At 35.9% G+C, this 23,070-nt stretch overlaps 1 protein-coding gene across 5 annotated transcripts in view; it reads right to left on the bottom strand.

The window, feature by feature from the left end:
* The window catches only part of Map3k20 (mitogen-activated protein kinase kinase kinase 20), a 170,231-nt gene that overhangs the window by 56,302 nt on the left and 90,859 nt on the right, over positions 1-23,070 (bottom strand). For all 5 annotated transcript variants that reach the window (XM_046447168.2, XM_046447169.2, XM_046447167.2 and 2 more), the window contains exons 6-10: positions 18,717-18,745; positions 18,472-18,609; positions 11,409-11,495; positions 5,866-5,940; positions 396-502 (exon numbers count right to left, since the gene is read on the bottom strand). In XM_046447168.2, coding sequence (XP_046303124.1) covers positions 396-502; positions 5,866-5,940; positions 11,409-11,495; positions 18,472-18,609; positions 18,717-18,745 — 436 coding nt within the window. The remainder of the gene's footprint in view (positions 1-395; positions 503-5,865; positions 5,941-11,408; positions 11,496-18,471; positions 18,610-18,716; positions 18,746-23,070) is intronic.

Below are 23,070 nucleotides of genomic sequence, written 5' to 3'. Positions count from 1 at the left end.
AGTCTTTCTAACCTCTAACTAGCACACAGAGAGAACTTCAAACTTCAAGGCTAATGGTATTTTTATTTCTTACTGGTTAGAGGCCAAAGCTTCCTAACAGTGTATATACAGAAATGTCTGGTAACCATCTTTTGTCTCAGAAGATATGATTTCAATATTCTTTCCAAATACTGGGTAACATACTAAAGCAACAAGCTTAGAGAAATACGCTTTCTTGCTTACTTATGAAATGGAAGACTAATCAGATCTCCAAAATCTTATGACTTTTTTTGTGTGTTGTTTCTATGCTATGCTTAGCAATCAGACTGTGTTCAGCGTCTCTGGTCCTTTTCCCTACTGAGGTTAGTGATGGACCTTTGAAGCCAGGGCTGGGACTGGGCACCAGGGTCACCCACCTCCATTCTGCCTTGTGGTGCAGGAACGAATTACACTGGTCAGGAAGGCTGGTGTCATTGGACATGGACTCCAAAATAGAAATGATTTGCTTGAAGGATGGCCGTTTCTGAAGAAGAGAAGAAAAGCAATCAATTGTGGACACTTAAGAAGGGAGATCTTCAAGAGAAAAATGTAGTAATAAGCTCAACCTACTGTAACTAAAAGAAATGATGCAGTGTTCTGGTTTAGTTATTTTACAACCATCACATTGCTCTGGTTTAGGGAACTGTGTTCTCTATTTTCAACTAACAATTTTTGTTTTTGGTACCAAGGATTGAACCCAGTCGTGCTCAACCACTGAGCCACATACCCAGCCCTTTTCATTGTGCTCTTGCTCAATTGCTGAGGGCCTCACTAAGTGGCTGAAGCTGGCTTTGAACTGGAAATCCTCCTGCCTCCAGCCTCCCCGAGTCACTGGGATCACAGGTGTGCACCACCATGCCTGGCCCAATCAACTATTTATAAGAAATAGATTTAGACGTTATTTTTCTATCATGTGGCCTAAAACTGGGGTAATTAGTAGTTTTCTCTAGGCAAAAAGAGTGCTAATTCTCTCTGAAATGATTAAGGTCCCTAAAAGGAAAAAGTTAAGTCATGTAAATATTTATGTGATAAAGCTAGTAAAACATTACTAGCATCATGGGCATGCTAGTCACTGTGAAATCCTTTTGACTTTTCCATATGTTTGAAAGATTTTATGTAAAATGATGGGGAAAAATCTACCAATCAATCCATCTGAACTAATAAAATTTCCCAAATCAGTTGGTTGGGAAGAAACCCCAATTTTAAAGCTATCTTGATGTCATTGCTCTCAATGTATATTTCACATTAGAACCAGCTTTAGTGCTGGGACAATGGAAGATCCTGTTCAGCAGAAACTGAAAAGGCAGTGGTTAAGTGTACTTCTTCAATGAGCAGTAACTACACTAGTCTTTCTCTTTAGACTCTAGCCAAGGTTGAAACAAAAGGTTAAAACAAAAATGGAGAAAGATAATAAAAGGATGATGCATATTCTCTCTTCATCAGGCTTCATAATTATACCATTTCTGAACAAATTACAGTTGCAGCAATTAAAACATGCATTTTAATTTAGGAGCATAAAAACAAGAAGGAACAATGTTGAGGTGGCTTGCTCTTGGGACTTGAATGCTTCCTACATTATGAAGAAAAGTTTTTTTTTTTTTTTCATTGCTCAGAAATATAAAACTAGAATATTTATTGAGTTCCACTGATATTGTTCTCTTTTAAAGGCACATGTGTGAGTTATGTTTTAAGAGAGTGTAGTAGCTAAATGCTACTGGTGTACATTAAGCCTTCTAATAAAGAAGAAAATGCCTTAAGTAGGAAACTTGAGAAATATTGTTTGTCTTCTTTACCTTTGTTCCTACTCTAATTTCTCCTACCATGTGTCATGTTTTAAAAGAAAAAAAAATGTTTCATTTGCACAGGAATTAATTATATAATAAATACAGGATTTTCATTTTAGAAGGAAAAGAAGGAGGAGAAGCTAATGGATTTTTAAAGAAAAACATGTATCCCTATATTTAATTATTCTAAGGTGATGCTCTTTTGTAGTTGGATGACAAGCATTCCTAGAAAAATCTTAATTCTATAGCTAGCATTTACTCTCAGACAGAAATGATTAATGCGAACATTCAAAATGTAGCACAGCCAGGTGTGGTGGCATGTGCCAGCAGTCCCAGCTACTGATGAGGCTGAGGCAGGAGGATCACTGGAGACTACCCTGGGTAACACAGTGAGACCCTGTCTCAAAAAAGAAAAAAATAAATAAAATGAAGAAGAAGAAAGAAAAATGCAACAACAGTATAGAATTTTATGGTAATATCTTTGAATGTTCTGTTTACACAATAAAACATTTGATATAGGTTCTCATGGACATTCCTTTGAGGGGGCTTAAGTGCCTTTTAGGTATTATGCAGATTTGGTTTACTTTACAATACCACATCTAGGAATATTTATTAAACATCTACATTTATTTTTTCTGTGTTTGTTATCTCCATTTTATAGATAAGGAGAACTAGTCTCAGAAAAGTCTGAACTGCCCAGCATCACACAGGAGGCAATGTACACAACCTGGAGTCATGCTCTTAATCCCTTCACACCTTTTATTACAGAAGGACGAGGTATTCTTACTAAACTTATGGCTTTAGCTATTCTTTTTCCTTATTTAAAAATGTTCTTTTAAGACTTAAATTAATATTCATTAATTCTTTCTTCTATAAAATATTTTAAGCACCTGTCATGAACTATTAGAGTGACCCAACATTTACTTAATACAAGCTTTCTTTTATATACATCTCTCCTCATTACAAAAGAACATCAGTCCTAGAGGTGGGGTGAATATTTCAACCTAGGTGTTGATACTCTAAAAATCTAGGACTAGAAAAAAAGAAAATACTAATTATGGCTCTCCATATATGCACAGGACTGGCACCAACTCCTGGTTGAACTGCTACATATTTCTAGCCAGAGAACTAAAATCTACCTTCCAGAAAATGTACTGTGGTCCAGCTTCTTCAGGCAACAACAAATTGGACATCTATGTACTAAATTGATGTAAAGCGCTCTTAGGAAATACAGAAGAATTAGTGTTCTATTCCCTCATAGAGCTTGCAATGCATTTAGGAAGGAAAAAGATATTTTAAAAAATAGCACAGTTCAAGTAGGGCAGTGGTCCAGACTGTGGTTTGGAACAGGAGGCTAGACTAAGCCTGGTCTGGAGACAACAGAGTAGTCAGGGAAGGCTCCATAGTGAAGTATCAGGGAGAGAGACAGAAGGAAGAGAGCATGCTCAGGAAATGAAGGTACACAAGGTGATCTGGAGGAGATGAACAATGATTGGGTGGCAATGTGGGCTGCAACCTCTATGCAATCAAACCCCTCATAGTGGGCATGGAATAGTTGGATCAGAATGTCATGAAAGGAAGTAATCCAGACTTTGGGGTACCAGAAGATCTCATAAATTACTATCTCCCAAATTAAGAAGTGAGTTACAACTCCAACAGAGAACCTGTGGAATGTAGCCTTTGAATCACCTCTTTAAAAGCCCCCTGTTCCTGCTGAAGGGAAGAATCACAGCCTTTGGGACAGGAGTCCCTTGTGTTTCTCCTTTGCTAGCAAAGCAATAAACCTCTTTTTCCTTTTTCTCAAAAAAAAAAAAAAAAAAAAGAAAAAAAAGAAAAAGAAAAAAGAAAAGAAAGAAAAAGAAAAAAAAAGAGATGTCATGAATTGAGAAAATAAAAATCAATCTTAAACTCTCTTTATACTTCACATGGCTAAACACTAAATTCTTTAGTTCCCAAAGAAGGGTCAACTAACTTCATGTTAAAGTCATGTCAACTTCATGGCTTCAATGTTGGGCCTAATGTCCTTGTTGTATGAAGTTTTTATACTATGATTTAATTAATGAGCAATAAATATATGTTCTTAGAATTTTGATTAATGTAGTGCCAAGTTTTCAATTAAGAAATTACAAACTTGCTTTGCATACTGAAATATAATTACAATTATACAGATGTATATGCATTAATCTAAGTTAATACAAATAATTTCAGGCAAAATTTCTGTTGAAGTAGTAGAAAAAATACTACCAAAATCACTGTATATATTACAATGGTTATGTAACTAATAGAAGGAGTAGGGTAAGGGTAATATACCATGTTTTAAGCAAGCTTACAAATATCTTCTGGATTAGTTGCAAAGCGTAGGCTTTTCTCTTAATGTTTAAAAATACCCACATTTTGTAAAATCATGCACAAAAATAATAGGACCTAAACAGGGGTAGGGAAGACCATTGAAAACCCATGCAATTTTGTCACTGAGTACTAATAAAATAATTATTCCAAATAAAAATACTAATACAGCTTAAAAACATGTTAAAATATTTAATAAAATAATACTGAGTAAATATAGGACTCAATTTGGGAAAAAATATAGGCAAAATAAATTTGAAGAATAGGACTGACAGCAAAGATTGAAGCTGCTGGACACCAGGGCAAAGGCAAATGCTCGTGGCTGGGGAGAACCAGCAACAAGACTTCCACACCAGGCCAAGCAGGACCATATGGAGTGAAAGCGCCCCACAGCACCAGGCTGCCTCACAGGCTGCATTATTGTACTTCGCTCTCAGTGTGGAACAATGTGCTGGAAAACATTCTGCATGAATCAACATAAATTCTGTGTCACACTAACAGTCTGATACACACCAATAGTTTCTGAGCTACTCACAACTAAAGATGTATGTTGTAGAAGAACAGACTATGTGTTGTGATCACTCATGCTTCCTGGATGTCAGAACAGAACTGGGTTTAAATTAGGATAGAATTCACTTTTTAGTCTTTCTTTTTAGGCCTCTATTTCAAAAGTCAGAAATAACCCTATTTCTATGAAAACTGGCACCAATGTGAACCTGAAGATTTCTGTTCCTTCCTTGAGTTTAACTGCTCTCTTATTCCAATGTTTAATTGGTGAGAGTCTTATTTTTTAACTTTCTTATGAAAAATTCAAAACATACACAAAAGTAGAGAAAACAATGTAATGAACCTCCATGTCCTATCACTGAGCTTTGGAAATTATTAGGGCAATCTGGTTTAATCTATATTGGCATCCATTAGCCTTCACCTCATTTTGAAGTAAATCCAATACTGGCCTACCACTTTATCTGTAAATATTTCCATATGTATGTGAGAATCTTTTAAATGATCTTTGCAGGAAAAGGAAACAGGCTATTCATGCTCAAATGCGATAACCACAAGAAAGGCCAAGTTTTGCAATTTCTCCAACTCTGTTGTGATAACTCAAAAACATCCCTGAAACTGGACAGGGAGGACATAACAACATTCTCTGGAAGTGCTATTTGTGCCTGTTCTCTGGTTAGGCAGGCAACACAGCAGGGCCTCATGCCAGACTTCTGGGGTTCATGATCAGCTCCTACCATATCAGCTCAATACTAGCAGTGTGGCCTTGACTCATTATTTAACCTCTGTTTGCTTTGGTTCTTCATGTCTAAGATGAGGGTAATGACAATACCCATTTCAAAGATACATTCTAAGAAATAAGTGAGTTAATATATACAAAGTGCTTAGAACCAATGGCACATAAAATGTACTGTGATGTGTTAGCCATTTTTATAACATAGAGGTCCAATGGTTATTAAAGGTTAAAAACAAAAGAACAAAATTATTTTTACTGAATAAAGAATACCAAAGAGTACTTTTAAAAAGAGTCAATAATGAGTCTCTAGAGATCAAGATAAGCAGATGCCAACACAGGGCCTTAGCAGTCAGGCTGAGGCTCACGGGAACACCAATCCAACTTTGCTTTGTAATGGATTTTATTACTCAAATTTTAAAAACTCAAAACCAAACAAACAAGTGAAAATTCAGAATACTGAACAACCAAAAAATATACCTTGGCATCAGCTTCCCAACACTGGTGTAACAGTTCAGCAAAACTTCTGGGGCAACTGCTTGGAATGGTTAGTCTCTACAACAGAGAGAAGGAAACAAAACAAAACAAATCATAGGATTTACTCATTACAGTAAGCAAAGACTATTTGAAAGGGAGCCCTAAAAGAGCTAATTTGATAGCATAAACAAGATATGAAATCTGAAGTCTCCATGGATTAATATATGACAGGGGAGAATTTACATTCAGATTTGTATCATCTAATCTCCAAAGACTCCCACTTTTTCCTTCACAGATGAATTGTAGTGGATGGAGAAGTCAGGTTCATCAGCACAAATGCAATAAAACAGGATCAAGACTATAAGAAACTATAGTAGGAGAGGGGCAGGTTGGAACTTAGATACTAAATCTAAAACCATAGATTTAGTCTGTATTTTTATTAGCAATTTAAGAAATAATGCAAACAGGCCAGGTAACTAGGAAACCAGTTTAGTTTTGGCAAGAGGTTTACAACTCTGAAAACATCTTTGGCACAGAAAATTATAGAGATAATTTTTTAAAACTCTGCCTTTTCTCATTGGAAAGTAAAACATGAATGTATGACTCATAGCTTTGCTTTGGTCACACCCATCTACTGTAAGGACCCGATACAACACAAATTATCATGCAAACATCAATTCTATTCTAGCATTCTACAGTAGTGGTTGTCATAGACCATGCCAGACCATTATACTGAGAAGGTATTTTTTTGTTTGTTTGTTTTAAAGACTGCAGAGGATGGGGCTGTAGCTCAGTGGCAGAGCACCTTGTAGTATATGCAAGATTCTAGGTTTGATCCCCAGCAGCACACCTGTAATCCTAGTGGCTTGGGAGGCTGAGGCAGGATGATCTCGAGTCGAGTTCAAAGCCAGCCTCAGCAAAAACGAGGTGCTAAGCAACTCAGTGAGACCCTGTCTCTAAATAAAATACAAAATAGTGCTAGGAATGTGGCTCAGTGGTGGAGTGCCCCTGAGTTCAATCCCTGGTACTATAAATAAATAAATAAATAAATAAATAAATAAATAAGTGTTAGACCTCCTCCAATATGCCATTAAGTCCGACATGATCAAGGACTCTCTTGCAACCCACAAATTTCAAATGCCCTATGTGCATTCATGCAAACAAACAAGTAAACAATGAGATTTCTAATTTTCTGTGCCTAGAATCCAACTCTGATTTACAACATATTTACCAAATAAAACAAATCAAAGGCAGATTGATTTTTGCATTATTCATAACTTTATCAAGAGTTTGAAGACTGTCACCAAGAGCAGTGCTGCTCTTGGTACCAGAGTCATTAATATAACCCAACTCTGTGGGACTGTATTTGTAGCTATTGAATTCTATTTAGCCACAGGTGCAAGCACCTAAAATTGTCCCATTAGTTCCTCTAGTGGGGTCATGCCTGAGCATTTGTACACTGCAATATGTATTTCAGTTTCTCCTTTATATTACAACATTATACTGACTCAAAATATAACGTGTGTACATGTTGCGTTTCTCTGAATTTCCTTTCAGAGGTGTGTTGGTTGTTAATAGAGTTGTTATAAAGAGAGCTCTGGGTATGATAGAGTTGAGAACTGCTGCACTATGAAGTACTAATATTTTTCCCCAGTACTGTCTACCAAAGAAACTGTACAAACAGAAACTTCAAGCTGAACTTGGTTGGACTGGGGAAAGTTATGTGTAAAACTAGAAAAACAGTTGCCTTGGCAAGAAAGCTGAGAAGTCTATATTTGGAATTATGGATAATCTCAAAACAAAATAAAATGAAAAACAAAACAAACTTCTCCAAGTTAAAGGCTAAACTAAATACTTTTAAATGTCTTAACGATCTCAAATTAGAGAAAGGAGTATTAAACTGTACTATTATTTTACTATAATGTTGACTTTCATCAAGAAAAATCATGTGTTCATTTTTTAAAATATAAGATGGCTGAGAGATGGAGACTAATAAAAACAGACTATAATTGCATTTATGCAACTGAATGTACTCCATATATAACTAAAAATAATGAGTTTTTGGAAAGGGTCAATTAATACTTTTCAATATAACCGTACCTCAACATTTTTCCATGAACTGAAATGAGAACTGGCTGACATGGATAATGATTTCTGTCATATTTTCATACTGAAAAACTTTTTTGACACAACATCTGACAAAGTACACAAAAACTCACATCATTTAAAATAATCTGACATGGTCAAATATCAGTTAAATCTAGACCAAAACACTTTATGTAAGGGATTATTTTGGTGCATTAAAAAGTACTTTAAAATAGAATCCAAAGCATGTAGGTCCTGATTATGTAACTGTGGACATTCCTAATACATTAAAACATTCTGGATTAACTAGATCTCAGCACCAGGTTTGTGGTGCTGCTTACAATGTTTTTAAATAAAGATTCACATTTAAAATTAAAATATTTCCCAATCATTCAATTAGTCATGACATTTTTAAAAGATCACATCCTTTTTTTGCACCATATTCTACATAAGATATAAAAATTACTTTTTAAGTCAAATTTTTATCTTTCAAATGTATAGTCAAGAATAGTGAATTGTTTTATGAAGATTTCTATGTTAATCAAATTGTTTTGCTTCTTAGAACAAAACACATTTTACATAAGAATCTAAATATTTATAAGTGTAGTAATTATGCTGCCAGAACATTCTGAATGCCCACTGATGGAGTTTCATGGAAATGACAACAGCAAATATACTCATCTGTTGATGAGTATATTTAAAAACTCCTTAGTAATGCCCTCTTAAAGCCAGGCCTTCCATAAGGGTTCACCGTTTACTTTTTAAGTTTAATAGGGCTTTATGCATCTAGCTTTAGTAAGATTTAATATTAGAAAAAAAAAAGATGGTTTAAAGTCTTACATTTCATTATTAAGGGTTTAAAGCAAAGATCTTCAGATATATTTTTAAAAAGTACTAATTTCCTATAGATGCAAAAAGCAGTCCTAAATGGTGAGACTGAATCAGGACTCACATCTAGGTAAGAGCAATGTGCCAGTCTCAGTTCCCCGATTCTGATACTGTCCTATAGCTATGTAAGGTACCAGAGGGAAGCTGGGTGATGGGGATGATTCTTTGCAATATTTTTACAAATCCCTGTGAGTCTGTAATTATTTCAAGATAGAAAGTTAAGAAGAAAAGTAACTCTAATAACTGGATGTAGACATTACAGGTGACTAGACCACATTTAAAATTTTTCCTTGATGGTTTAAACACATCATTCTTTATTTAAATGAGATCTGTTAAAAATACAGTTACCTTTTTTTCAACCCAATAACCAAAGGTACTCAGCATTAAAACAAAATAATTAGAAACTGAAAAGATTTTGTACATTATATTTCTTTAAGTCTTAATTTTGTTACTAAATGAAATCAACCTTTGGGAATTACCTTAATGCTATGTCAACAAAATTTGTTTTGTAAACAGGTACCTCCAATTTATGAGGTGAGAGGAAGATACCTTCTTGAATGACAATGAAAACTGCATTTAAACTTAATTTCCATGTTTTTGACAAATAAGTACTGTGCAGAATGAAAACAGCAGATAAGTATCCCTATAATACCAAATTTTACTTAAATTCATTAGAAAGTTGAGAGAACTCACATCACATGTGGTTTCTTTCCACTTGCTGCTATATTTAATACATACAGTATGGAGGTCTCCATGCACCACAAACTGATCATCAAAACAGACCACAGCTAAAGGGTGTGCTCCTTGTATGGAGGGAGGGCTGCATCCTCGACTACAATGCTAAAGGGGCTCTGAAGGTCCTGCACGAGTAATTGCCAATCCTTCTCTTCATCTTTTGATATTCAATGTTTTAAAAATGCTTTAGATTAGATTTACCCCTATTCTGCCATTCTTCAGCTAAATTTTATTTTTAAAATATTAATTATTCTGTCTTACACTTATCTGGATGGTCCACTTAGCTTTAAATACCCTTTTCTCTTGGTTTATCTCAGTGCAGGTAGTGGGCAAGATCACCCCGGGTGCTCTGCTCTAGAGTCAACAGAAGGTCAATAATGCTCTTCACTTTCATTTGTAAGCCCTGAATCAAACATTGAATCATATCATTGGCAAAATAAATAGAACAGAAATAAGTAGGCTCTCATATCCTAAAAACATTGGCTGTCCGTGTGTGAGATCTTACTTAACTGCACACTGGGGCTTGCCATCACATCTAATTAAAACTGAACAGCTCCTGTGAAACAATGGGGAAGGCACACTCTTGCACACAACTCCTTTTCATTTCTTAAACAAGCAGTTCTCTCCCATCAAGTTCAGCTATCATCAACATTTCATCCATCCCCAATGAATCAGGAGGACAAATTAATAAGGTAACTCTGGATTATGTGACCTTAAAGAAGTAAACTTGGTTTCTCCTAGTCAATAGCAGCTTTTTGATTAATCCAGCTTTTCCTGCATTCACCTGGGAAGCAGATCAAGCTAATTCTTTTAAGGCATTAAAAAGGGGATCTTTTTATATATTCACTGTTTGGAAAATTATTTTATCTTAAGGCTACACTCTTACCATTGTGGAGGGCACAGATAAGATTGGAAAATGAAGAAGTTTTGTGAAATAAAGTTGTTTCACCTTGCAAAGACAACTGCATACTTCCATTACATGATCTAAGTTCTTATAATACCTTGATATTGGATGCTTCATCCTTATGCTGAGAATTTCCATGGCTCTGCGTTTCAGGCACAATTTTAAACCTTTCAAAATGTAGTTGCTCTCTTTGATATGAATGTGCCATGTTCTCTGATGTAGGCTCATAGGTCCAACTAACTGAAAGCCTCAATTTGTGGGAAGAAGAAAAGCGAGGCTGGGGACACAGCACAAACGGTGTTTACGCCACTGAAGTTCTTTTGAAATGGAAAGGCTCTGCATGAAGAAGCGAACAGTTATGCCACTGCCTCGCCAATTCCAGTGAGGAGCTCATCTTCAATGTAGTGTTCAACGTAGGTGGCAAAACTGTAATTTTTCCCTTTTTTGAAACTATTTTTTCTTCTTTTATTTTTGAAATTCTCATCTAAGCGACAGTTTCTTGTACTATAGTGACTCCTGCTGGGAGAGGTAAGTTGAAGTAGCTGAAGGTCTCTTACAGATATATCAACTCCCGGCCAGTAAAAAAGATGTCCTAAACGCAGGAGATGGAGTTAAACTGTTCCCCTACCTTGGACGCAATGGCTTCTTTCATCACTAAGAACAAACCCCTAGGTTTTACAATTGAGACTGAGAAACTAGTACAGTACTTGTACAATTTTTGATCTACAGCATCACGACGTGAAGCTGCAACAATTAGATGTAAAGGGTCCATTCATGAGGAATAACATCACTTTGACCCTTTGTGTTAGCTCCTACTGCTAATCTTTCCATAAGCGTGAACTTACTTTCAATTTGAAGAAGATGAAAAAGTCTTTTGCAAAACCCCAATACTGTTTTCTGATCTATGTACCTGAATGGAGAAACGTAGTCTTACCTCGTTTTTTTCCACTACAAGCCAAGCTACTTGTAATCCTTCCAAACCTTTAAAGGGGACCTCCCTTGTTAGCATCTCCCAGAGAACCTGGAACAAAAAGAAAACGGAATTTTATTCTTGTACTTTATATTTTTGGTATATTACTGAAACTTTACGTAATATTTAATTGTATCCAATTACCAGATACAACCAACCCCATCTGTAGAAACTTGGACAAAATATATATTGATGCATAGGACTTCTTTCACATATTATATACTTTTAATGTTCTTTTTTTAAAATATAGAAACAAACTTAGTCAAGAAGTTAGATTACCTAGAGCCACACTTAAAATTTTATTAAATTAATGGGCCTGAGTAATTTAACTTAATCTCATGAGTTACTAGAATTTTCACCTATTCCCACAAATTAGATTTTTATGTTTTGTTACAAAAAGTTAAAATTTTTTCTACCTTCAATCTCTGCTACATTTCTCTATACAATAAAAACTAGAAATGCAACTATGTTTTTAAAAGTTCAATAATGGTCTCATTAAAAAACAAAAAACAAAAAACTTGAGCCCCTAATCCAAATCACTGGCAAACCTATCTATCCCACAATGGGAGATATATGCAAAATTATAACATTTAGATTTTGTGTTTTGAACAATTTTCTCTCAAAATGAGGCAGTCTAAAGGATCCATTCTTAGCTACCTATAATTTACAATACCATATTCTAAAATGTAATAAACACTGTAGACACATAATAGCTGATTGTGTATATGTGAGTTTATATGTGTTTCACCTTACACAATTCTTAAGATCAGTATGGTTAATAAATCTGACCTGTATTGCCCAGAGAAAGAAAACTGGTACCAGAAATACTGTTGATTTTGGTTTCTCTAAACACTGAATAACGGAGATTTGGAAACTCAGTTATTTTCTCTGTTTAAACAAATGTACATCCAAAATTTGAGTCTACCAATATTTGTAAAGTACAAAAAACCTCAAATTTTTTATTTATTTATTTTTTAGTTTTAGGTGGATACAGTATCTTTATTTATTTTTATATGGTGCTTAGGATCGAACCCAGTGCCTCACATGTGCTAAGTGAGCACTCTACCACTTGAGCCACAACCCCAGCCCAAACAACTCAAATTTTATCAATAATAATAACTTTATCAATGTCAATGACATTATCCTCATTTTCTAGGTGAGGAAACTAGGCTTTAGAAAGTTAAGCAAACTTGCCCAAAGACACTCAGCTTTCAAGTGGCAGAGCCAGAATATGAACTTGCTCTAAAGGTCAAACTCTAATCCCAGGTAATTCTAGGGAAGGGGAATCCACAGCACTAGAGTGACATTATAGTCACGGAGCCACGGCAGCAGTGAGTGAGGAGAGCACTCAGTAGCTTAGGTTTAGATTTCCCTTGTTCAAAACACAAAATGAGAATATTTAAATGAGCATATAGATAATGGACATGTGCTCTATTAGAATAAGTCCTATAAACCTTTAGCTGTATGTTCACTATTTCCTCAGCCAGTGCTCAGTCTCTTTCGAGCCACAACATGTTAAACGAATGCTGGCTAATACGAAGATAATTAGCAGGAAAATCAGGGAAATTGGCAGATGCTGCTCAAGCAAGAGAAAAAAATCCACTGGAGCCTCTTTGGGCTTTTAATCAAGTATATAAGGTACTTCTTTAGAAGAGCTACTGAATAATTCTATTTGAGTCACACAAGTGATTAGGAAAAGGTAAGGGGCATCCCAGAAGGGGACAATTCTAGTGGCGGCTGTAAGGAAGGAAGGGTGGGAGCCACACAGGTATGCAATCACCCCGACACTCCATCTGCACCAGGGAGGGGGGTGGGGCAGTGAATGGGCTGGCAGGAAATGAAGCCCCTCAATTCACAGTTACCACTCCACTGGTGTTGGGGATGGGAAGGGAAGGATATGAAGAGCAAGTAAGTTAATGAATTTGGCATTCCTAAGGAGAATGGGAATAGGTAATCAGCCTCAAATAAATCAATTGCTCCAGATCCCAAAATGTTCAGATGAGCAGTCTTGCACCTCCTCCTTTCTTAGTTTGGCCTACACACACCTTATATACTCATACATGTATACTCAAACGCGTTTGCACACACACACACAAACTGGATATTGCAAGGTGAAGTGCAACACCGGAGTTTGAGAAAACAATATCAGAATGCTATTTATTCTTCATTCTTTATTTTAAGATACTCTGCTGGAAATGTCCTAAATTTAATAAGATCCAAGTTATACTTCTCTAAGAGCTCTAACTCTGAAAAAACAGGGCGATTTCATTTCACTCTCTCTTGATGTCGCAGATGAGCTACCATAGCTGATGGAGGCAGGCACTTGATGGGTGTAAAACTGGCGATGGCAGAGTGAACTGCTGTGAACCACCACGCCGTGAAGCCCAGACAGGGTCTTTGGTTTGATTCTAGTATCAGCACATTTCAAGATTTCCTTTTATTAATTCTTCAGATTTGGGAAAGTACCAAAAAGCAGGTGGTATAAGATAGGATGGCTTTTTCTACACTCAATAAAATGGCATTTGGCACAAAAAACTAACTAAGCTGAGGAAGTCACTTGGAGGTCTAAAAATATATTAAATGATGCCTTAAAATACCAGTTGGGAGAATGTAGGCCAAATATTATCGTGATCTTTCACCTTAAAAATATTTTCCAACTCATTGTGTATTGGGACATCCTCACACTTCAACTGTGCTCACAGGAAAATTTCTATTTTCAGTTTACAGAACAGAAACTTGGATGAGGCTGTGGACTTCTCCTGCCTTTTCTCTTACAAACAATAAAAAGCCATTACCTGAGCCTGGCTGGTTCTGGAACAGGGCTCACAGACAAGCATGGCAGAGAGGCTGTCTCTTGAGCTACTGCTTTTAAAGCTGGTTTTGGCTGAGAAGCCTCATGAAAGCTAATCCTTTCTGCATTGTCATTAGGATGGCTTTGTTTTTAGAGGGTGGTGAGACCTTGTGTTCTCAGAAGGCTTATTCTTCCAATGCTTTTCTGAAGCTTTTTTTTTTTTCTTGTGGATTACACATCAAACACTTTCTGGTTTGGTCCTTCAAGAGAAGTTATCATAAGAGAGTAGAAACATGTCCTTTTATCAATGGAAAGAGAAACAATTGCCTGCCTAGCAATGTTTACCAGCTTAGAGACAAAGATCACAAGATCCATTTCTGGCACTGGGGGCACATTTGTTTTAAGGCAGTACAAGGCTAGTTAGTTTTGCCATGTGTTAAGAAATAACACAAGTTTATCAATCTGGGCAGCACTAGTATTTTTGAGAGTTATTAGGGAACTAAATCCTGGTAGAAAAAATTTAAAAACCAAGAGTAAAACTACATTGCATTTTTGAGGTTTCAATAAGGACAACTCTTCCCTATCTATCTGCGTGTGACTTGTGCAGAAGGGGGAGATTACAATCAACAGAAGAAGCTGTTAATGAACTGTGGGATGTGTTAGGCAAACAGATGCTCCTGCTAACAAATGAGTCTTGGTTATGCACCTCTTTTTTAAAATGACATCAAAAAAATTCTATATCACATTGTTTTCCTAGATAGGGACTATTTTCAAGGTTTGCAAACCACCAAAGTCTAAAACTAACATGGACCCAACCTTAACAACTGTCCTCTCCTGCTCTTTGATGTAATTTCTACTTTGAACCCATAATGCTTCCTTCATTAAAAAAAAAAAAAAATTGTGCAATTGTTTAAACCAAAGAGTTCTGGGAAAGCATGTGTGTACTTATTCTTTCACTAATGATGTTATTTAGAACAAACAGAATGAGAAGGAGTCGGAATTAAACAGAATCTTGAATTCTTGTTTAAAATTAAATTAGTATTTGCACATTTTTCTGAATGGAATTCTGTTGATGGGAGTTCTTTGCAGGAGGCAAACCAGTATCCGACTCAAACCTCTCTCACTTCAAGAAAGACAAATGACAGAAGCTGTTTTAAAAGAGAGTCACTAAGGAGGCATTTCTGTTCCCCCCAGGTAAGGGAAGGCTCCAATATGAATGTGAATTGATACTGATACTGTCACGTGGCAGGGACTAACAGGTTCTGTGGAGTGACATCTGGCATACAAATGTCAATCGACCCAATGTTCTGCTGGCTGGAGTAAGTTAAACTACTTTAGAGAATGACTTGATAAGCATTTGTTAAATTCCTTCCTCAGTTAAACCAAATCAAACCAACCAATGGTAGGGTCAGTAAACAAGTAAATAGAAGGCCTAATCTACAAACAGATCCACTCAGGTCCTCTGGAAAGCAGAGCCCAGTTGCCTGTGTGAAAGTTTTCAATAAAACAAACTGAACACCTGCAGCTGCAGAAAGGCAGACTCAGACTGTGCTTAAGAGAAGGGGTCAAGGTTTGAAAGAGACTGTAGAGACACAGGAAAGATCCTAACCAAAGTCATCTCTCAACAACTTTTATGGCTTATGTGCATAAAGGCATTTGTTCTTGGTTCTTGGAACCCAGTCATTAACTTCAGTTAATGAAGAGCAGATAGGTGCACCTCACATCAGAGGCCTGGGCAACTGAAAGACTTTGAGAGAAGGTAGCATGGAGTTTGTTTTCATAAGTGAAATAATATTAAGAATAACTAATAATATGAGAATAACTTACAGTTATATCTTTATATCAAAAATTTCTAACAGGGAAATTCTAAGACTTGGAGAAAATTTTCAAAGTAAAAGCATAGGCAGCCAGTTATTATTCCTTGTAGAGTGTGAAAATAAACCTCAAATCTTTTAATTCATAAAACTATGCAAAATAATTTAAAAACCATGACCACCAAATTATGTTTATATATATATATATATATCTCACGTAATTCTTCGTAGGTATTTATGCATCAGATGTCATTATAAAAACATGAATGGGGGCTGGGGTTGTGGCTCAGTGGTAGAGCCATGTGAGGCCCTGGGTTTGATCATCAGTACCACATAAAAATAAATAAATAAAATAAAGGTATTGTGTCTATCTACAACTAAAAAATAAATATTAAAAAAAGTGAATGGAACATAAATCTCAAATTCAAAACAGCAGTTTTGAATATGATATCACAGAAAATACAAAAGGTATTAAACTATCTTGTATGTATGTATAGATTAAGTAAACTTTATATCTAATTTGTTCTAATTAGTTATACATGACAGTAGATATACAAGTTTTTATATTTTTATATGCACATGAAAGGAGTAAAAACTGCCCACCTATTGAATTGCTATTGAACAGTCAGCTGGCACAAGCTGCAGATAAGCTATGTTGCTTATTTTTCCAAGTCTCCTTGTTCCACAGTGGGGCCTGCAAAGTATGGTCTCTTAAAGAACATGAGCAGGATTGTTATTTTTAAAGGGTTTGTAAAACACAAAGAGGGATATGTATCAGAGACTGTGAGTGGCTCTCAAAGCCAAAAATATGTACTACCTGGTCCTTTGTAGAAAAGTTTTGTTACCTTTTGTTCTGGTACCAGTGAGTAGGCCACATATAATTTAAATTGCCCTAAGTTGGTGTCAGCACAGTGCCTAACTCAATACATTAATTTTGCTTAAATATGAAGGAACATAACCTCATAAGAGAACAGATCCCCATTTTCAGAATCCTCATAAGATGAAAAAGTCTGATGATTAGACTGTAGTAAACTTTGACACAGAAGACCTATTTTAGAATCCAGTCTCTGAAATTTTCATTTTACTTATTTTCCTTTTTTTCAGTGAGAATTATTTCATCACTATCTATAATAGTGTATAGTTTTCATTCTTAGAAACACTAGAGAGGAATTGGAGATTTAGCTTGATGTTACTGTTGTCGTTTAACCTTTAAAATTCTAGCCTTCAGCCAAAACACATATTTCATTCAGAAATGATTTTTTTCAATAGCCAACAAAACTCATCTCTATTAAAGTAATTTGGTACATAGGCTGTGTTATGATTTAGAAAGATCTAGCCAACTGAAAAAGACCAAAGTGTAATGAAGCCAGCAGTAAACACCCAGAGACTGATTAAAGAAAGGGAACATGTTTGCCCATGTTGACCTCCTCTTACACTGTTAGTAGTACCTTCAGTGAGAATACACATAACTTCAGGAAGAAAAGCATGCTGATTTGAGCCCAAACTGGTCTTCTTTTCCTATTATAATGAAAATGTCCATTTAAAAAGTAATGGTACAGAGAGGTAGCACACATAGCATGAATACAAGGAGATGAGATGCAAAGACAAGGAGTTCCAAATACTGTTTTGGATTTTTTAAAAGGAATATAGAACTCATCCTCAAAGAAAGGCAGCAAATGAATTCTTTCTCCAGCAAGATGTGCTCCCACCTTGGGTTGCTTTTTTCCAGGATGATCCATCTCCTCACTCCTGCATAAGTTCCTGCTCCCTAACTGGCTCCCTCCTGTGGTCTCTATTCCCTGAGCATCTTTCCCCACACTTCCACAGGATTCCATTCTTCTTTGATGCTCTGTTGTCATTCTCCTGTAATACCTCAGATTCTTGTTCCAGATGGTCACTACTACTCTGTCACTTGCAGTAGACATCTGCTAAGTGCCAAGTACATTTTCTTTTGTACTTTTAGAAACTCACTAATCACTTTAATAGTTGACACTCAAAAGTTTCCTATTAATTAACTCACTTGGCATGTCTATTGTTAGGTTTTATATTGCTTGAGAAATCTATCATACGGAAGTCCTATTCCAAATGATCCACATTTCCCCTGAATTCCAGAGATAGTCTCTGGTTGTATTTTCACCTAGCAAAAAAGTACTCTGCAGGAGAGCCTTAGGCTAACTCAGGTTCTGTTTCTTGGAAGTGGTACTGCTTTTGTCTCAACACAGTATAAATAACTCAGATGCATAAAAGTGATAAAAGCACAAATTTCAACAACTGGGACGTGTTCTCCCCATGCCTCAGCTTTAGACATTCCTCCAAAAACAGCTGTACACTCAACACCAGGTTCAATTATGAAGTCTCTCTTCTCTAGGCTGTTTTGTTTCTGCATTTCCTTTAGCAAACAAGAAACAAGAAGTGAACTCACCACACCATAGGAATAAGTGTCACACGTTTCAGACACAGGTAGACTTTGGATAACTTCTGGTGCCATCCATGGGAAAGTTCCCACCAAGGACATGTGTGTTGTATGGTTATGGAACCGAGAGGCACCAAAATCGCAGATCTGAGAACAGAGAAACCAGGATCAACTTTGTACTTAGTGACTAATAAGAGAATTATCAGACGTTAAAAAAAATCTTTTTTTTTTTTTTAATTAAAAGAGAGTCATACCTTCAATACTCCATCAGCAGCTATAACAACTAAAAAAAAAAAAAGATAAAGTATGACAATCATCTATTAAATTGTCTTATACTGAAAAAAGCATAACCTTCTATTTCTAGCTTCAATATGTTAAATTTCTAATTTGATATTATAAAAGACAAAAATCAAAATATTTACCGTATTAAAGATTTTGCAAAAGAGATCTGACATTAAAATAAAAGCTTAATTCCATGAGGTACTGACTTAAAAGGCTTTTAAGACACTTGATATAAACAAATGCAGTACTGTCCAGTAAAAAAGGCACCAAATTAGAGTAGTTAGGAGAACCAAATTTTTACCTGGGTTTTGCTGGTAGAATGCCAATATGATACTGAGGAAATCATTAGCATCATTACTTTATGGTATATATAGTTCTTTCTCCCAACTGAAGAATAATTTTCTTTTCTTTTTCTTTTTAGTTTCTTTTTATAGTGCATTGTAGTAATATATGATGGTGGGATTTACTTTGACATATTCACAAATGCATAGTACATAGTTTTCCAAATTTCAATCCGCAGTACTGACCCATTCTCCCCTCTTCCCCCAATCCCCCTCTATTCTACTGATCTTCTTTCTATTTATTTTTACTGGTAGTTATATATAATTGGAATGCATTGTGATATACTCACACGTGCACATGGCATAACTTAGTCAACTTTATTCCCCAGTTCGTCCCCTTTGCCTTTCCTCCTCCCTCAGCCCCCTGTTTCTACTCTACTGTTCTCCTTTGTATTTTTGCAAGATACCTTTTGTTTATTACTTTTTTCTCTTTAGCTTCTGCATATAGAGAAAACATCTGACCCTTGACTTTCTGAGTTTGGCATATTTCACTTAGCATGATGTTCTGTTCTATCCATTTACAAGTAAATGACATAATTTCATTCTTCTTACGGCTGAGTAGAACTCCATTGTATATGTACCACATTTTCTTTATTCATTCATCTATCAATGAGTACCTAGGCTGATTCCATAACTTAGCTATTGTGGACTGTACTGCTATAAATACTGATATACATGTATCACTACAGTATGCTGATTTTTTTAATCTTTTGGATAAAAATTATGGAGTAGGATAGTTGGGTCATATGATGGTTCCATCACTATTCTTCTGAGAAATTTCCATACTGCTTTCCAAAGTGGTTGTACTAATTTGCAGTCCCACTAACAATGTATAAGTGTACCTTCTTCCCCATATCCTCACCAGCAATTATTGTTATTTGTATTCTTGATAATTGCTGTTCTGAGTGGGGTGAGATGAAATTTCAGTGTAGTTTTGATTTACAACTCCCTGTTTGCTAAGGATATTGAACATTTTTTCATATATTTGTTGACCATTTGTAATTTGAAAAATAATATTCTTTTTAAAAAATTTAAAGAAATTTTTAGTTGTAGATGGACAAATACCTTTATTTTGTCTGTTTATTTTTATGTGGTGTTGAGGATCGAACCCAGCTCCCTACTCGTACGAGGCAAGTGCTCTACCACTGAGTCACAACCCTGGCCCCTCAAAATAATATTCTTAAATGCAGAGACAATGTTAATTTATTTCCTTATTCATACATTCATTCACTCATTTAACAACTATTTGCTGAATATCTACTCTGGCAACAGCCATGTATATGCTTTATACAGAAGGTGAATGAGACTGGCACTGTCTTGGCTCTGGTGGAGTTTATGGTCTGATCAGAGAGAAAATTAAACATCAACAATAAAGTGAAAAAAAATTCCACAATGAGAGAGAATGAGAGTATTATGGACCCAACCCACAGGGATATCCAAGTCTTCAGAGGTCAGATGAAGTTTTCAGGAAGAAATGATGCTTATACAAAGACCTAAAAATGTAGGGGCTAACTAGAAATGAGGCGTGCTGGAGGAGGAAAGTAGTTTTCTGGGCAGAAAGAGAATCTATGCAAAACCTCAGGAGCAGAAGACAAGGCACGAGAATTTTGGGAGGCAGGGTCAAGTAAAGAAGAGCCCTTGTGAGAAATGGAAAGTCAACCAACAATTTTCATGAAGAAAGGAAATGAGCAAATGTGCAGGAAGCAGACCATGTTATAGAAGAGAAAAAGAGACAAAGAGGGAGCTGTGCATGCAAGAGGTTGTGGCCCAAGAGACAGATGAGGATGACAGTACTAGTGCTGTGAAAAAGGACAGGAAAGAAATAGTGAGTCGAGAAATACTCAGGACACAAGGGTGAAATTCCCTGCGGTGTATTTATACATACACATACAATGATTTTTAAAAATTCATTCTGCATTTCTCCTCCTTTTCCATCCCTCCTTCCTCCCTCAAGATCTCCTTCTTCTACACTACTGATCTTTCCTGTATCTTTATGGTGGCTGATCCTCCTCCCCCCTCCTTCTTTCCCTTATTTTGCTCAAGGTTCCACATTGAGAGATATGACCCTTGATTCAACTTTGATTTTCTGAGACTAGCATATTTCACTTAACACAATGTTCTCCATTTTCATTCATTTATCAGCAAATACCATAATTTCATTAATTTCACCTTTAGGTATAAGTAGAAAGAATCAATCAAAATAAATTAATAGATGAGTAAAAGGAGGATCAAGTACAGTCAAGGAAGGAGAATGGGGAGAGGAAGGAGAAAGGGAAAGGGGGAGAATATGAACTATAATCGAATTCCATGCATGTTTGGTTTGTAGGGATAAACCTAGCTATTATGTTAAACTAGAATGCTCTAATTTTAAAAAGTAAAAAGAAAAAGGGTGGGAGAGAAAAAATACTCAGGAGACAGGATCAGTGAGGCTGGATGAATAGCTGGATATTGGGGATGAGGTTTCAAGGATGAAAGCAGATAAGGAGTGAAACAGCTTAATGGTTAGAACATGAGCTCTGGATTTAAATGGTTAATTCTGTTTTATTTAATCTCTGTCTTGGGCAACTGTACTGCCAGTCACTGGCAGAGGGATGCAGGAATGGTCTTTTAGGATTGAAGGAGAAGATGAAAAGATTAATTTGGACAAAATTCATTTTAGGGTCATGTAAAATATATACACACATGTCTAATAAGCAGATAGATAGTTTTGAAATTGAGACCTACATGGGAATATTAAGGTGTAAGTGGGAGTGGGAGGATAAGACCATAAGAGGAGAGAAGGCCAAGGACAGAATCCTGAAGCACTGCTTCTGGTATTTCTTTTGTAAGCCACGCATTGCCTGAACATGGTAGATAATCAGTACAGGTTTTTATTAGCTGCTACTAATGATTTTGATAAATGGAGAAAATAATCTTTGCATGACCTCATATGTAGAAATAGCCTTGGGGTAAACATGGTGTTAGACGTTTGCTACAAACTTTTGCAAATAGAAATGTAAATACTGCTAATATTACATTCAATTGTTTTTGAAAATCTCTAGTGCTTTCTCTTATTGTAAGATTAACAAATACTTTTAAAAATAACATTATAAAAATGTATAACATAGAAACTGGAATTCTTGTTCCTTTTCTCCGGGGGAAAAAATGCAAAAAATTGAGTCTTTATTTTTTCAATTTGAGTTTTATGCTCCTATCAAGTAACTGTACAGATTATAATTTTTTTAAATGGTAAAGTAAAATTCTCCATTATTATATGGTCTTCATATTGATAGAATAGATAAACCCACAAATTAGTTAATTTGTTCTTTTGTGGAAGATTTAGAATCTACTGAAATCAAATAACTTGTTTAAATTGAAATTCTGAGCATGAACTGAAAATTTCCAGACATAGAACTCTGATACTTCCTAATAGATTCTAGATTATGTTCTAATGATTTCCTATTAGTCATCTATATCAAGAATGTTTAGTTCCAGGAAGCTTCTAAGATGAGCCAAAGGATAAGTGATGACTTAAAGAGGGCAAGATAGTCAGGCAGAGTCATCTCGACTAGGTTGGGGGTCCAACCTGGGCTCCTGAAGAGGGGCAGCTGCCAATAACTTTCCTTCCTCCCCATCTCTCCCACCCCTCCCAGTCAGACCTCACAGTCCTAAGTATGAGCAAGCATACCTTGCTCATTCCCTGGTCCTCCTCCTCTACTTGCTATAGCTACCCATTCTAAGAAGCACACTACTATCAAACACCCCTTTTTGCAACACTGACCTAAAGATTTTCTTAAAATAAATAATTCTCCTCCTTACTGCAAGTTGCTTGGAAATAATAAAAAAAAGTAATTGATAGCGAGATTTTTTTCTTTAAAGTAGCAAACTTTGATGTTTGCTTGAGCTAGTTCTGCTTTAGCTAAATAATCTTACTGCCTTTCTCCCATAACTTTGAAGTGATGTAATGGAAGAAGCACTGTTACTATTCCTACTTGAAGGTAATGTC

This window comes from Marmota monax, unplaced genomic scaffold (assembly GCF_021218885.2).
Source record: "Marmota monax isolate L192 unplaced genomic scaffold, Marmota_monax_Labrador192_F-V1.1 WCK01_AAM20220418_F8-fsc00007, whole genome shotgun sequence".
Classification (NCBI taxonomy): domain Eukaryota; kingdom Metazoa; phylum Chordata; class Mammalia; order Rodentia; family Sciuridae; genus Marmota; species Marmota monax.
The sequence above is the reverse complement of the archived record's forward strand: the minus strand, read 5'-3'. Positions and strand labels throughout refer to the sequence as shown.